At 37.5% G+C, this 16,241-nt stretch overlaps 1 protein-coding gene across 5 annotated transcripts in view; it reads left to right on the forward strand.

Moving 5' to 3' along the window:
* NEBL (nebulette) overlaps nt 1-16,241 on the forward strand; it is a 274,675-nt gene that overhangs the window by 243,621 nt on the left and 14,813 nt on the right. For 4 of the 5 annotated variants that reach the window (XM_074574501.1, XM_074574498.1, XM_074574499.1 and 1 more), the window contains 2 exons: nt 2,124-2,216; nt 3,168-3,296. The exons of the other annotated variant lie outside the window; for it this stretch is intronic. In XM_074574501.1, coding sequence (XP_074430602.1) covers nt 2,124-2,216; nt 3,168-3,296 — 222 coding nt within the window. The remainder of the gene's footprint in view (nt 1-2,123; nt 2,217-3,167; nt 3,297-16,241) is intronic. 5 annotated transcript variants of the gene reach the window in all.

Genomic DNA, 16,241 nt, shown 5'->3' on the forward strand with positions numbered 1-16,241 from the left:
TTTTTCCCAGCTGATAATTGTTCAGCCGGTTAGGAAAAGCACCTCTTGTGTTAGAGACCATCTCGTTGTTTTTTTAAAAGTTATCGGTGAAGCTGTAACGACTTTTTCAAATGCTTGATTGCTAAAATTAACGCCATTGCTTTGGAAAATAGGCACTAGTTTTAACCATGCTAAAGCCATTCTAAATCCATCAAGATAAATTAATCTAACTGAGCTTTGAATCTGTGACTAAAGAGGCTCCATGATTCTCACGTGAGTATAAGGATATTTTAAATTGGCAAAAGTTACCAGGAAGTTAAAATTGACTGTTGCTATAAATTGCCAAGATTCTGATACCATGTATGTTATTTCAGATTAGAGACATGGGTAAAATCAATACAAATCAATGGCTGCTCCACTGGTGCTGCTATGAAGCTGTACTTATTATGTTTTTACTTACTAAGGCATGATCAAACAGGAAAAGTTGGGCATTCACTAGGTCCCCCACCCCTCTCATGCCTGTCAGTGCTTTATGTGGTTGCATAATTTATCACCGTTAGGACTAACGCATAGTTTATCAAAAGATTTTGTGTTGGATTTTATTCATCTTGTCAAGAGGGAGTTAACACCATGCCTTACCTTATGGGAGCTGCAGTAGATAACACATAATGTACATACATTGAATGTATTCTAAAGCCATGGGATTTACTTTATTAGCTCTTGTCTGTTCTTTCCATTGCCTATAGGCTATTAATCATTTGAAACATGACATATTTGGGGTCCCCACAGTCCTACTTTACCTACCAACCCATTATTTAGCTTGGTAGCACTCAAACCAGCAAAAAGACAAAGTTGGGCAGACAATTATTTTTCCTACTTTCAGTGCATTGAGTAAATCTTTCAGACAGGTCTGCCCAAGAAAAAACCCACTAATAAAAAAGTGTGATATGGTAGATTTGTGCTTTACATCAAGGTTTTATTTTAAACTGGTTTGGTGAGATTAAATGATTATTTTCTTTTTAGACATAGCAGATATGAATTGTATGTATTAGATTGATGTGAGTAGATCAAGAATTAACGCTGAAGTTGCTTCTGCATTTGTTATAAGCCACCTCTTAACTTGTACAACACTGTAATTATTTGTTAAATGTTTATTAATAACACGGTTTAATCTGTGTTCACTTTTCTGCTGTGATTATAACTTAAACTCGGATATAAAATTTGTTATTTCTTATGGACTTGTTTTTTCTTTCAATATCCAGTTCAGACATATGAACTCAAGAGATATTAGTAACTTGTATGAATTAAAGCTGAAAATCTTACATTTGCTACTGTTGTTGAGCCCATGCATTGAATTCCAAAAATGCTTTTCGATAGTGGGGTAGTGGATCCACACTAAGTCTGCGTCCCAGGAAACTTAGATATTTGGAAGACAAAGAGAATTGCCGGTTAAGATCAAGAGTGGGCTTCATTTTACCCAACTGTAGATGTCTGCAGTGTAGATTGCTACAGACGAATTTGTCATCTTACTCCATTTTTTTGCATTGATTAAGAAAGATGGATACTTTGGAGTTTATATGAATTGAGCGACTTGTAGAAACTTATTTTGGGTAAGATGAACTACGCCACTGAATCTGCCTGCTAGGCTGACTTGATCTCTACTGTACGCAAAGGAGGGCCTGTGGCGCCTCTGTCAGCGGTGGAGATGTAAACTGCCACCTGTCAACTATAGGGATGTATACTGCAGCATCTCCCTGGAGTCAGGATGCTGTTGGAGAACTGGGGAAATAATTTTGTAGCTCTGATGATATTGGTTCTTCTAGTGGAAAAGAGCCTCTGGTATGTGATATTTAACTTGTTTCCATTTATTTAGACTTAAGAAAATGCTATGGTCATATTTAGAAAAGGAAAACAAAAATGGGGAGAAAAAGTCTCCTAAAAATAACATCAACACTTAAAATGAATGCACTAAGTTCTTTTAATCAGGAAATTAATGCTTTCCAGTCCTTTCAGGTGAATGTCTAGATCTTTTGGTTAATTTCTAGGTGAAGGAAATTGGTTGCTGATTGTTAAAACTCATTCCTTTCATGCTTTTACTTCCTTTGTTGTTTGTCTGTCATACAATTTCTGTGCTTTGGGAAAAGATCTTAAAGTTTGGCGCACAGATCCTGGCTCCATCTTCGACATTGATCCTCTGGAGGACAATATTCAGTCTAGGAGTCTGCATATGCTTTCTGGTATTGCTTATATCCTGACTTTTCCACAATTCAGCTTTTTATGTTTATGAAACTAAGTTGATACAGTAAATTTTCAGGTCAATGTGCCAGCCATATGTTATATAAGAATGTTTTCATATATATATATAAAACTATAGTATTAATATATATATATAACTGTAGTATTTTAGAAGCAGTGTTTTATCGGAACTTCAGCTGTAATCACATGTGCAGATAAGAAATAGTGAAATAAATCTTATCCTAAACAACAGTTATTCATACCACTTACAAGTGGTCGCTTAAAAAGCATTGACCTACTTTGTCCTCACTATAAGTAGAATTTTCAAATAGTTAGACCTTGCTAAAATTTCAGAAATATTTTCTGAAAATTTTCTGTGAACATTTTGCTTATATGGCACATGATACTGTGCCTTGTGCTATTGTTTGCAACTCCAAGGTGTTCATAATTTAAGGGTAGATAGGAGAGGAGAGAAGGTAATGTTTTAGGTCTACAAGTTTTTTTTCTCCCTAGAAGTGTTTATTTTGAAAGTTTAATTTTGCACATGTATTTTCTTTGCTACTAATAGTGTTACTTTTAAAAGTGGAACTTTTGAATTTCATACCGCAATATTTCCACGTGCCACTTGTATGCATGTTGGGATAAAGAAGCATTTTGATTTTCCACTGGAAATTTTCATATGCTTCATCGTCATCCTTTTTTTTTCCCAGTATCTCGATCCTACCTTTGATTTCTGCTATTCTTTTAAAGCAGAGAACAAGCTTAGTTGTATCTGATTTTGAAGCAACCATTTGAACTAATGAATACAAAATTGTGAACAATTCACTTTTCTCTAATTTTAATGCCATCAGTGTATGAATTTCAATGTTAGCAGTGTTGGGATTTTTGTTGCTGCTTGTCTTTGCACTTCTGTCATCTATTTACTGTGATATTCTTTCTTTCTACCTTTGTAGAAAGAGCAAGCCGTTACAGTAAGCAGTATTTACATTCTACCAGTTTGGGAGATTATAAGTCAGATGGCTCTGACACGAACCCCACCTTTTCTTACTGCAGTGAGATAACAAGGCCATCTGATGAAGGAGGTACCCCTTGTTCCCACCTTTTCGCTAATGACACTGTCACAGTGTGTTGAGACCTCACAGACCTGTATTAACGCCATGCCCTTGTATAGTCACAGATCATTAGAAACTATGTAAGCCATTGCCTGATTGATTAAGGAAGCAAAGCAAAATCTCAAGACTGCGCAGTTTCTTGCATGCCATGTTGCTTTATCCTGTATTCTCTTTCCCCGTTTTGGTAACGCTGTCAGTCCAAAAGCCCTACTAATTCCCATTTACAGTGCTTAAGAGAAGATGTGTTGTGTTCTTTTGAAATGTACATGAAGCTGTTTGTTTTTTTTTTTTTTCCTCTTGAAAGACACAATGTAACTGAAAAAAAATACACCTCTGAACTGAAAAAATAAATTTATCATGTACTTTTCCGTGGGCAAATTAAGCATATAATAGTATTTCAGTGACTGAAGTACTTCCCATATTAAATTATGAAGATGCTTGTGGCTCTCTATTTCCATCCTAAAAATAAAAATGTATCAGCTGGCAACTTTCTCACACATGAAAGTTCTCTTATGCTTGTAGCAGTTCGGGAACCAGGGTTAATATTCAGCTGGGAAGCTTGTATAGGCTGATATTGTTTAACATGGATTGATATTAGAATACTTTGACGAACCTGCATTCCCAGGTACAAAACCATGTCTTGCGTCTGTTTGATGCTATAGATCAGAACAAAACATATGAAAATGATGAATAAGGGTCTAGTAGTCCTAGTGGCATTACAGTGCATACTAGATGACTGGTGAATTGCAAATATTCAGAAACATTGCAGTCTAAATATAAATTTAAAAAAATTAGTGATTTCTACTTCTCAGTTGTTAAAGAAGGGGCGTTGAAAAGATTATCCAAAGGGTTACTATTTTATTTATTTTTTTTTAGAAGGTGTTAGAGTAAAGGTATTGCTACCATTTAGTTGCCTGGCATCCTTGAATTATCCATGCTTTTAGATTTTAAGGCATCTTAATTGTATGCTGTGCCTGTGTATGTTCTCCCTCTCACCAGAGTAATACATTATTATAATGGCTAGTGTTTAGGAAGTAAATGCATACAAGTAGCTCTGATTAGGAATGAGCAAGGAAGAAAGTGTTCATACTGAAGAACTAACTCTGAACAAAGAAACACACACAAGTCTTTGACAGAACTGTAATCCCCTATGTCATGTCTGTCCATCTTTCTTTGATATTTTAACTATATCCCCAACTCTTTTCATAGATGATAGCAATAATGTACATCATGCTGGTTTTTATGTCTCTTCCTGTGATGATGCAAGTGGACTTCACAGTCCAGTGCATATTCTCTCTCTGTATCTGTTCTGATCTTTTTTGGCTCTATTCCAAGCCATTTTAACATTGCTTTGTCAGCTTGATTTGATTGTTAACAGATATTTTTTATTACTTGCCATATTGAGAATAGGAAATGGGCTTTATTTTCCCGGTTGTTTTGGCACTAGCAAGCTTGCTTTTTGTGTCTCTATTTAAATGCATTGTTGTGCATTTAATGTGTTGAATAGATCCTTGCCAAGATCAACATATTTTAGCAAGATATTGTTTCCACTTTTGACCCAGCTGGCTAGCCAGGGTTTGAGCACTTGCAGACAGTTCTCATTGCAGGGGAGAAATAAATGCCAGAGCTAAGTAATTTGACACAATCCTAATGCTTTACAAGAAAATGCCATTTCTGTGAACGCACTCAGGAAAAAAACAGCAGAAAATAGCATCTTTCGTCAAAAATACCAGCCTTTTTCGTGGCAGGATCCCATACAAAATGTCATTTAGCACATAGCCACAAGGTGAGTTTGCCCTTGACTGTTATACGGTATCTCTTATGGCATACCCCAATAAGTGAGAACCAAATCCATCTTTCTGAGAATTCATGTCTGTTTCTCATGGAGTTTGTAGTTTTAGATCTAGCAGTGTTTCTCACTGGCAATTGTTCAAGCTGATGGCATACCAACATGAAAGACAGTTGGAGACCTGTGACCAGTTTTACAGCCTCTGTGTCTTTGGCCATGTCTCATCATCTTTCCGTTATTTCTACGTTGTTCAATTGCTAATTTTTTCTAGATACCTTTACTGATATTTGACCCACAATTCAAGCCTTCCACTGCCACTGCTGATGGAATTGTTCCTTCACCGTCTCTCCCAGCCCTTAGCTGGGTCTCTGACTTCACACCAGATGTTAAAAGCTTATTCAGATCTAAATAATTCTCTCTCTTGTCTTTGGGGAATTTCCATAACACCACCACAGGGAGGCTACTAATGTTGTTCACTAGAATTGCTTCTTCCTATTTGATTCCCTGACCGTTACTTTAGATGATGAGGTTGAGCTGAGCCAAGTGTGCCTCCCAGGGAGCTTTCTCTACAAAATCAGTGAATTTTTGCATGATGTAAGTTCAGGAAAATCCCTGTTCTCCCTTTTACACTACTGCAGGTAAAACTGGATTGGGAACAATTGTTAATGCTTTCCATGAAGCCAGATGCAGGTGACGAACTTTTATTTTTATATTCTTTTTGAAATTACTTTTCAGCTTTATCTGTCCTTTTCACAGCTTCTCTCTGTTAGTGTTTTTCAAGGTTGACTTTCTTACTTCGTGGTATCATTGAATTTTTTTTGCCATACTGGACAGAAGGTGTTGCACTAGAGCTTCTCAGTTTACCTAAATGCTTTGTAATTAGTTACTGCCCTAACAAATATTTCCTTTTTACCTGCAAGCCATTCTGTAGCACTTCCCAGAAGCGGTTGGGTGCCACATTAGTTCTTGCAAAATTCTCAGGTATTTTTCAAGTAGTTATTTTCAGCTTGGCTGAAGAGGAACAGAAGCTAACGATTTCTCTCTTTCAATGCTGCTTTTAACACTGATGTTGCAACTTCTCAGGCATGGAGCTATTCATTCATGTTTGGGAAGGTTTTTCAGATTGTTTTTGTCAGAAAGAGAAGTTGAGATATATGGATGTCAGATTCATTTTTGTTTATCAAGACAGACCAGACAGTTCCTTCTTCACAGAACGCTGTAGAAAAAAAGGCAACAAGAGACAGTTTCTTTGCTTTCAATTAAGGTCTTTCTAGACAGCATTGTGTCTGACAAATTTCTCAACTGTTATTTTTGGAGGTTTTGTAAAGTCTTTTCTGTCCGTCCTGTTTTTCTGTTCAGTCTTACACACTTTTTTTCTCACAGTTCTTTTCACAGTCTTTTGCTCCCCTTCCTTCCCTATGAGTAAGGTCCCATCCTGTTGTTTTGCATTCAGGCACCAGGAGAGGATGATCTGCTTAATACAGCTCAACACCTATTCCAGTCTTGCATTATTTTGAGCAGTTGTATTTGTATTTCAACCATCTACTCCATAAAGGGGATGAATTGCTTTTATGTGTAACTCCCATTTATGTATAATTATGGAGTTTTTGGTGACAGAAAGGAACACAGGTATCACCTAATTGGACTTCTTGTATTCACGGTCTTGACAGTGTTTCTCAGAAGTTGTGCTAAAGCATGTATTTTCATAAAGATACTTTATTCTATTTTATGGTCTCCATATAAAATTAATCTACCGTCTTCTGCTGGTCATTTTCTTCAGTAAGTGAAAATGGCATTATCTCACACCCTCATGGCTCAAGACTGTTTTGTTTAGTTCCATTCCCCCAAAGGCAAGAGTAAAAATGCTTGAAAGTAGCACAAGTTCACAATATTGGAGACTTTTTTTTTTTTTTTAAGGCTTGTTATTTTAAAACAATTTCTATATATATTCTTCTCAGTACTTCCATCTCTGGAGACTGAGTTGGAAAAGGACTGTTTAACACTAGAGTGTTACTATGTGGTACGGTGTAAAATATGGAAATGAATTTGTGGTGTATGATCCAGTGCCAATGACAGGAACTAAGCTCAGTTGCTCCAAGCTGTGTGTGTGTGCAGGTATAGACAAAGAGCGGCAAGATAAAGTGAAGGCTGCAAGTAAAACTTTAACATTAATTAATGTTTTTCTTCAGGCCCGTTGTTTGTAGTAAGCAAAGAAACAAAACACTACAGCCAGAGGAGATTCTGGTTTAGGATTAAAATATCAAAAAATTTAAGTCTTTGAGAGCGCAGAAACTTGTCCTTAAGGGAGTTGACCTGGTGTCTACAGGGGTCACTCAGCTACTACTGGAATAAATGCCAGCCTTTGCCATGATGTCAGGGAAGTGGCTTATGCATTTGCGTACTGCTAGAACAGCGTGTGCTGTGACTGGCCAGATGATAGCCGATGAGCCATGGCACTGCTACCAGGGCTACCGTTTTTGTCACTTCTGTCTTTGACTCATTTTGAGGTGAAGAATTCCTCTTAGTGTGTTTGGAATGAGAAGACCCATCTGCACTAAAGAGTACCACTGTTATTCTCATTTCACTGTTATTTATTCATTCTCTCTCTCTCCTTTCTGTCTTTTATTATGCAACAATTTGTGTGCACATTTTGTTTTCATTATACCTCAGTGAAAGTGTTTTCCATAGGGTTCCTCCTTTTGTTTTAGTTATCGAACTCCTTTTATGCTGCTTTCCTTCAATCCTGTTTGAACTACAGAATGTTTTCATTTCACTTTCTAATATTCTTCCCTCTCTCAGTTTTTTCTGTAATTAGCTTTCAATTTATTGTATCTCTGTGGGGCTTTCTGTTTAGCTCTCTCCTGTTTTCCTTTGATTTAAATCAGCAGGATTTTATTTAATATTACCAAGTTTTGCTTTCAGTCTGAAAGTTTCTACTTTAAAATGATCTTAATGAACATCTTGCAATAGAGGAAAGTAACTTTTTCTTGTCCCTGGTACACCTTTTTTTTTTTTTTCTTTTTAGTTGAAACCTTTTAGGTTGGTTTTCTCTCCTTTTGCTTTTGACCTTCCCTTTTTTTGTCTTCGATTTCCTCTTTCCTCTTAATTTCTAGTTTAATTGGTGTGCATCAGAATACAGACATTTTTCCTTACCATATGTTCAGAATTTCTCAGCGTATTAAAGTGTCCCTTTATTCTTATTTTTAACTGTGTGTAGTCTGCAGGTTGAGAAAAGTTAGGGTGAGTATCAGTTCCTTTCAGTCATGGATATGTCATTACTCTGCTGGGAAAAAGCTTGATTTCTTGATTATTTTCTAAGTCACCATCCCACTATCTTAAAAGCTATATAGAAGTCCGTCTGTAGGAGACAGAAATCAGGTTCACTGTACTCCCAAAAGCTCACGTTATATAGGAAACCTTAGTGGATATTAGGACAGAATTTCAAGTGCCTTTTGTTGCATTTTAAAAATGAGGGCTAAAATTTCATGTATTTGGTTGGAGCCAGTGTGTTACTGATTGGTGGCATGTTCAGTATTTGCACTTGTCACCTTCAGTCTAAGTTCTTCAGATTCAGTTCACCTGTGGTCACCAGACAAGTAGTGAGGATTAACAGAGGCCTTGATCTGAGGTTTAAGGACTTCCTTTCTTTATTCTGATGAAAAGGATGCGCTGCTAACACTCAGGTCTACTTTGCCTTTGCCTGGGAAGCTACCTTCTACTCACAGTGGCAATCCAAATACACAAATTTCAACAAACCATGAAATTCCACTTATATCTTGATAGTCTCTTAATTTTTGTTATCAACCTTAAAAGCAACCTGTAGCTTGCAATGAGAAAACGGAAAATTCGTATTAGATACTTCATAGAAACTACATAACAATTGGTCAAATCCAGAAAAGATTAGCGCAAACGGTCTTTGAGAAAGAAATATTGCAAATGGGCATGCTGGCAATTTGACTCCAAAGTCTGTAAAGACTGCAGAACACGCAGTACCGCAGTATCTTCCTGTGGGATATGGATACTTGAAGTTTTGAAGTCTTTATATAGCTTGGAGTGGAAGTTAAGCCAATGAGAAACAGTAAATCCTTTCATCTCTCTCCCTAGTGGCATGTCCTCCTTGCGCGATATGAGCCTTCTGAAGAAGAAATGCTCCAGAGTAGCTGAGCCTGCTCCCCTCCCTTTCTTCAGACTCCAGGGGTTATCTTTCTCCTTTCCTCACTAAGGCAGGAACTATTGTTTGAACTGCGGTGTGAACACAGCCGTGCAAAAAGCAAATGTATTATTGTGAATCACTGGCAACAGCCTCACACCGTGTACCAGCTCATGGAGAGGGCTTTTGTTCCTCAGCCCGACACGGACATTTTAAACACTGATTTCAGAACTGTGCTGCTGCTTCTGCTCCTGGTTAGGCTGGCCGTAATTCAAACTAGTCAGATGAAATGGAGAAGAAAACCTCTTAATTTCACGCACTGGAATTGCAGAGATGCTCCCTGGTACATGGGCAAGGAGTCTACTTGTATTGAGGCAGCGGTAATACTCTTGTGCCAATAGATGGAAGAAGGAGAGGAAAGGGAAGAGGATTTGGTTCCCTTCATTGCTGTCTCATTCCATCATTTTTTATAAAAAACCCTCTGGTTTTGAGGATGGGACAAATCACCATTAGTAAAAGACAAGTCAAAGAAAAAAAGAGGGCATTATACCTGCTCTTTATATTGTAATGTAGAGATCTGTCCTCCAGGTGCAGCTGGCAGGAATGCAGGGCAGAAATCCTTTACCCCTCTTTGTGTTCCTATTCAGTTCCTAAACTCTGTCATTTTAAGGAGGTCAAGCAGAATGACACAGCAGTTACATTTTCTTCTCTGGCAGCCAAGGAAGAATGGTTCTTTTATGCTAGGGAGCTGAACTCTCTTTCTGTAACGTTGTTCCCTAGAGTCCAGTAATCAAACATGGCATTTGGAGGGAGAGGAATTGTAGATTTCACAGGAAGAACTATAGGCTTTTGTGGGTTTCTTGTCCCCTTTCGAGTGTATCAGCAGGCTGCGCTGCCACAGAAGGCTGAACAAGTCAAAACAACGGGGTGTGGACTCCCTCTTGGTGAGGGTCACATCCACACTTCTCTGATCCACCAGACTCTTACACCTGTTTCTGACTCTTTTTTTTTTAATTTATTTCGGACTAGATGGTGCTTTGGTTTTGTGTCTTTTACATGCAAGCCCCCAGCAGGTTTGCCAACGTGAAAGCTAACGTGGGCGAAAAAATAGTCTTCCACTCAACAGTGTCATGGCAAAACTGTGCTTTCCCATCTTGGTAATCAGATGATTTTCTGCTCTTAAGTATATAATATAGTACAAATACTTGCAGTCAAATAATAAATACCTCACCTCTTGTGATCTTTTTGAAATTGGCTAAATACTTCTCTGTGTATGTAATATGGGCAGAAGTGCCTGCATGTGTTTGGTACCCAGCTGATACCACAAATTATTTAGCATGAACAGGTTTTATTGTTAGAGAGCTTACACTCCTTCAGAATTGGTGACTCCTGGTCTTCCATTCTCAAGTAGATTTTTGCTGAAATTATACAGTTTCCTTTGTAAAGGTTTGCTGTAACCACATTGTACCCCAAAAGGACAGTGCTTCTTCAGGCAGCAAGACAGAGCTCTCTCCCTTCTCTCCCCACCTTTCATCTGAAGGAGGTGTCTTTACTTTTTCATCTTCTGCCTCCTGTGTTTTGCAGCGATTCCTAATGTTCAAAGCACTTTTTTTTTTTTTCCTGATTAAAAATAACGACGTTACAGTCAGAGGAGTTTTTGAAAACAGTGGGAGGTTTCCTGGTGTTAGAAAGGTGGTACCTTTCCAGCTCTAGATTTGAGGTAAAAAGGAAAATTAAATGCAAGGTTAGTTGTGAGAGTTCACATTTCAGTTAGAAACAGGTTGGGTGTGTTCCCTACACATGTGCTGATTTCTATGTAAGTTTCTGTGAAAAGAAGATTTCTGACTGCTTAATATATAATTTGGTCTTTGAATAATCCATTTCAGTCTTTTAAGCCATGTAAGTACAGGAATCCAGAGTGGCAATGGGACCACATTTACGTACTGTCTTGAGCATTATTGAATCTCTCTGTCCTAGTCTGGACTCTTGGACTCTTAGTGTCCTGTGCTGAGTGCTTTGTTAATGCAGAACATGAGAGAAATTAGTCCAGAAAATCAGATTTCATTCTTTTCCACTACAAAGAGGTATGAAGTATCTGTAAAACCTTATTTTTTTAATGTAAAACTTGAAACTGCATATAGCACTGCAAGTGAGGGCTTAGTTAAGTTTTGATTAAGGTTTGATTTAGGGTTCTGGGAATAAAACTAAATATCCCACATTGGTTGTAATACATTAAGATAAAAATTGTGATTCATCTGAAAGCACATTTTCGTTCAGTGTGTGCTCACTGAGGATGAGTTAAAGTTCCAGGGAGAGCTTTACATTTCACACTTCCAAAATATTTTTGCTTAGATTCCCTCTGCCTGTCTTTGATTCCCGTGCTTCTCTCCCACACCCTTGACATCTGCCAGCATCAAAAGGCAAGTCCCACACATCCAGGTGGAGGAGAATCCAGAAGAGACTCCATTTTCAATTTCTGTAGCGTGGCAGCAGTTCAGGGGATCCTTCTGTTTGCCCTGCTGGCTGTCTGAGGTTGATGTTCCCTTTTCCTTTGAATAGTTAGTGATCCCAAAGTGGAAAGGAAATTTCCAAGTGACTCAACAGTTGGAAGTATTAATGGTTCCCTTGGCAAGCAGTTGTTTCGGTTGTTCAGTGTGGCCCCTAGAGCAGCTTTTGATACACTTCAGAGGATTTTATATCCAGCAGACAATAAATATCATTAGTAAAATTATGTGCAGTCAAGTACTTGGTCCTGGTTGATGCTGTCCTTCCACTATTGCTCAGATTGGCTATACCCACTGCGCAAATAAATAGCTGCACAGAAATCAAAGCGCAGCTTCCGTGAGAACTCTCAGGCTTCTCTCTTTAATGCAAATTAGCAACAGTTGATGTTAAGTAAACGTAAGTAAGTTCAAATTGTAAATGAAGGCTTGTGGGTAATGTAACATGTTAACATAACCTTCATTTTACTAACTCTTTCCATTCGTGAGGAAGCCTAGAGCAAAAAACTGCCTACTCACAATTTAAAAGGGAATTGCAGCTTCCTGTGGTACGCCGTGGCCCCACTAGGACCGAGGATGCCTCGGGCTGGCTTCCAGACATTTTGTGCCTTCATAAATAAAAGAATGTGGTGTGCTGTGTGAGGAAAGGAAAGGCATATTGTACTCTTGTTTTCTCAGCTGAGACATGCTGCAGCTTAGGTGGAATGTCAGGCAAAAAAGTCAGCTGGCAATAAGGTTTGTTTGTCAGTGACACCAAATCCTGACTGCAATTCATATTCAGAACTCCAGAGCAGGGTGTCCTGTGATGTGGTTATGTCCCAGTTACAATACCAGTAGGGGAAATGGGGACACGTACAAATATTATGATATACCAGCTATTAATAGATACATAGGCTAAACTCTTTGGACTGTATGGCTACCATTAAAGACTAATTCCAAAATAATATTCATAGTGGTTTCTGTTATAATCCATATAAAATGGATGGGGGTAGTCCGAGCTGCTAGAACAATTCTTAAGACATAATGCAATGTAGAACATATATGTGGACATATGTGCATTAGAGGTTGTAGAGATGAGTTGAAGACCTCATCTTTTAGAATATATGGTAAAAAAAAAAATAATAATTTTCACAATCTAGATAGGTCAACGGGTCTGCCAAAGCAAAAACAACCAGCCAAGCACCTCCCCACCTCCATAGCATCTGTATAAGCTGTACTCCAAATATACAATCTGTTCTCCTTAGTCCCACTTAGTAATTCTTTTGTCCTTAGGTTACAATAGAGTATTTAATGTATTAAATCTGATTTTGTGGGCAAAATGAGTGAATTAAACATCTAGACAAGATTTTGTAGTTGAATATTCAAAATGTAATTTTTTGTAGTGGCACTACATTTAACTGGTTTAGAATATTCTGTGTTCGTCATAACAACCCTAAAATGACACTTTAAGATCCAAAACTGGGGACAAATAAGACTCCAGTTTTAGAGTCTGAAGCCAAATAGTTCAGGTAGTTTTATTTTTTCAGTACGAACTGGTAATAAGAACTGGTCAGTGGGATCTGGAAGAGGGGGATAAATGATTTGTGTTTTAAGTGAATTAAATTGTAAGTGAAGTATGCTTGTGAAAATTCTAGATTTCACATAGAGAATTCAGACAGTTTTTAAAATCCTCAAAACAACTGTTCATAGAAGTTGGAAGAAGACAATAATTTTGTCATTTGTTCTAAATTGTAATTTTGTGTTGTGTTCCCTTCTGTTTTATCCTGTTTGTTAGCAAAACCCACAAAGACACAGTTACAGGCAGATACTCTCTGGGTTGAGATCCAGCTTCTTCTCTCCTGTTGGCAGAGCGCAAGGTTACGTGTATGTAATACTTTACAACGACAATAATGCGTTAATGCGTTAACAAAGGCTTTTGAGCTGTGACTCAGTATCCTCCACCCCCTGTTCCACAGTAGAAAAGATGCCCTAAGGAGTATCCACAAGCACTTCCCGGCAAAAATATTCCCTGCGTTATTGTCTTTTGATGAAGAGGGTGGGTGTTCAGTTGACTCTCCTCTTTCTTTAAATGTTGACAGTAGAAAACAGGACATCCTGCGTTCCTCTCGTTTTTCTCTAGACTATGACATTTAATACCTGCTTGCAGACATGGCTTCTGGAGACTGTGCTAGTCTGGTCTTTTGCTGAATATAACCCTTTTGTGCAGCTCCTCTGAAGGGGAATGAAAGCCGTACTACTTTTATTTAAAAGAAAATATGTCTGTGAGAGACTGGCTTTTTGCAGTACAGAGATTTAGACCTCTCAGAGAAGCCAGAGTGTACCTCAAGAAATAGATTGCCCTGAAAAAGAATATAATGGAATTGACTGATCCACCGTTCCTCAAAATAAGAAGAATTAAGGAGAAGGCCTGACTGACCAGACACATAGACCATGATGTACTAGAGAGGCAGTTTGCCAGCCGTTCTTCTACTGGACTAGCTAGTACTTCCTGAATTCCCGCTCCATCTGGTATTGGATGTATGATGGACTTATACAACAAAGACCAGTGTAATCAGTATTAATGATATTGGCCGTTCATAAAAATCAGGAATTTTTGGAACAGGTGAATTTTTTGTGACTATGTTTGCTCTCAGGAGTAACTGAAATATGAGAGAATTCCCCCATAAAAGGAAACTAAGGCAGGGGAAGGAAAGGAAAGGAAAACAAATTACGAATAAAATACAGGATTCCACGTGGCGTGAGCACATTAGATATTCTTTTTGTCATTCCTTTCAAAATTTCTTTGTTTTCTTTGACATATGCTAAACAGCTATGTGTGATCTTCAGTTGTAATTTCATGGAAAATCAAATTTTAATTTCTTATACTGAAACTGCTTTGAAGAGTTATAATTGTATGATTCTGCATTTCCTGTAATAATCTACTTCAGCTTACATGGTGGGTACATATAGTTAGGTTTAATTATTGCTAGCTGATAAAATTGTCTTACAAAATAATGGTGCTTAAAACAGTCTTAGTCTAATCATGACACTAATGAAGTTTAGTTTAAAACATTTTATTTTATCCATTGTAGTATGTCAGTAAGTAGTCTTGAGAGTAGAGACATTTTGATTTTTTTGCATCATGAATAATTAATGTTAGTTATTTTAAATACAAGATTAATCATTTGGTGATCCCCCTCCCCCATTTTTTTTCAGGTATTTGAAGATTGCATGGTTTATTTCTTATATCTTTATAATTTAGGTTATGGAAACTTCCTAAGCTTGTAGCGTTCTGAATTTACCACTGACTCCAAGTAGTTCAGAGCTTCAATTATAATGAGGTCAGTGAGCATGGCAGATATTTATTAGCACCCTGTGCGAATTAGGCCATACTTTCAGGTTGTTATTTCAACAACCTAATTATATCTGGGTTTGATATTCCAATTTACTAACTAATACTGACTCCTGTAATGGATAGTATGCAGACAAACTGCTGCTTCTGACAGCACCACCGAGACCAACAAGCCTGGTAGCTCGGACAGCCGTGAAAGCAGCCTAACTGACGAGTACAGGGCAAGAAAAAGAGAAAAAACAAAGGAGGAAAAGAAATGCAGGGAAAGTTATTGTTACAAGAAAAAATGCCAAGATGCCTTACCATGTTGTTTTCTACTGTTCTAAAAACAGCACTGTTCTGTATCAGGTCTCAACATCTGCAGTCTTCAGGTTAGTGCTTTTTATATGCTTATGCTGTCTGACCTATTCCCGGTAAATTTGACTGTGCTGTGCTACTCCTTCTGACTAGAAAATAATAAAACTCAATAATAGATAAGAGTTATCATCAGTTTAGAGTATGTGTTTCCATTTTCTAGCTTATTTGAAAAGTTAATGCCGAGCAATTTAACTTTAGAGATGCCTGGGAATTTTTCAATATTTTTCATCAGAAGATAGCAGTTTAATGCCTAACTTCTTTATAGGAATGGATCATTTGTGATTAATGTCTTAACGCCAAACACTCCATTTTATTCAGTTTTGAGATTGTTAAGGTTATAGCTTGACTTTTTTGAAACAAAGAATCCAGCTTTATGTTGAAATATGTTTAATTTTGAAGAGTCACATAAATTATAATAAACATTGAAAATTATCAAAATTAAGCCCAGAACTTTTGAAATGATTGGCATAAAATTGTTCCTTCATCTAATTTTTAAAATTTGTTTTGGCATGAACCTTTGAGATTTTTTTTTTTATTTTCATCCCAGTTTGGGACAGGAGCATTCTTGTCAGTCAGTTCTGCACTGGAAAATTATTATTGACGTTTTCCTAATGTTATCTCTATGTAATATTATCTGTACTCGTATGTTTGTTTTCTATAATCCTGTGACTGCTTTTTTATCATTTCCTTTAGAGACTATCCTCTTGCTCTGTACCATGGGGATGCTGCAAGAGTTCTGTACCTCATCTTAGTCTCTTCACCATCTCTATCTCTGGGCAGTCCTTGC

Source organism: Larus michahellis, chromosome 2, assembly GCF_964199755.1.
Source record: "Larus michahellis chromosome 2, bLarMic1.1, whole genome shotgun sequence".
Lineage (NCBI taxonomy): Eukaryota > Metazoa > Chordata > Aves > Charadriiformes > Laridae > Larus > Larus michahellis.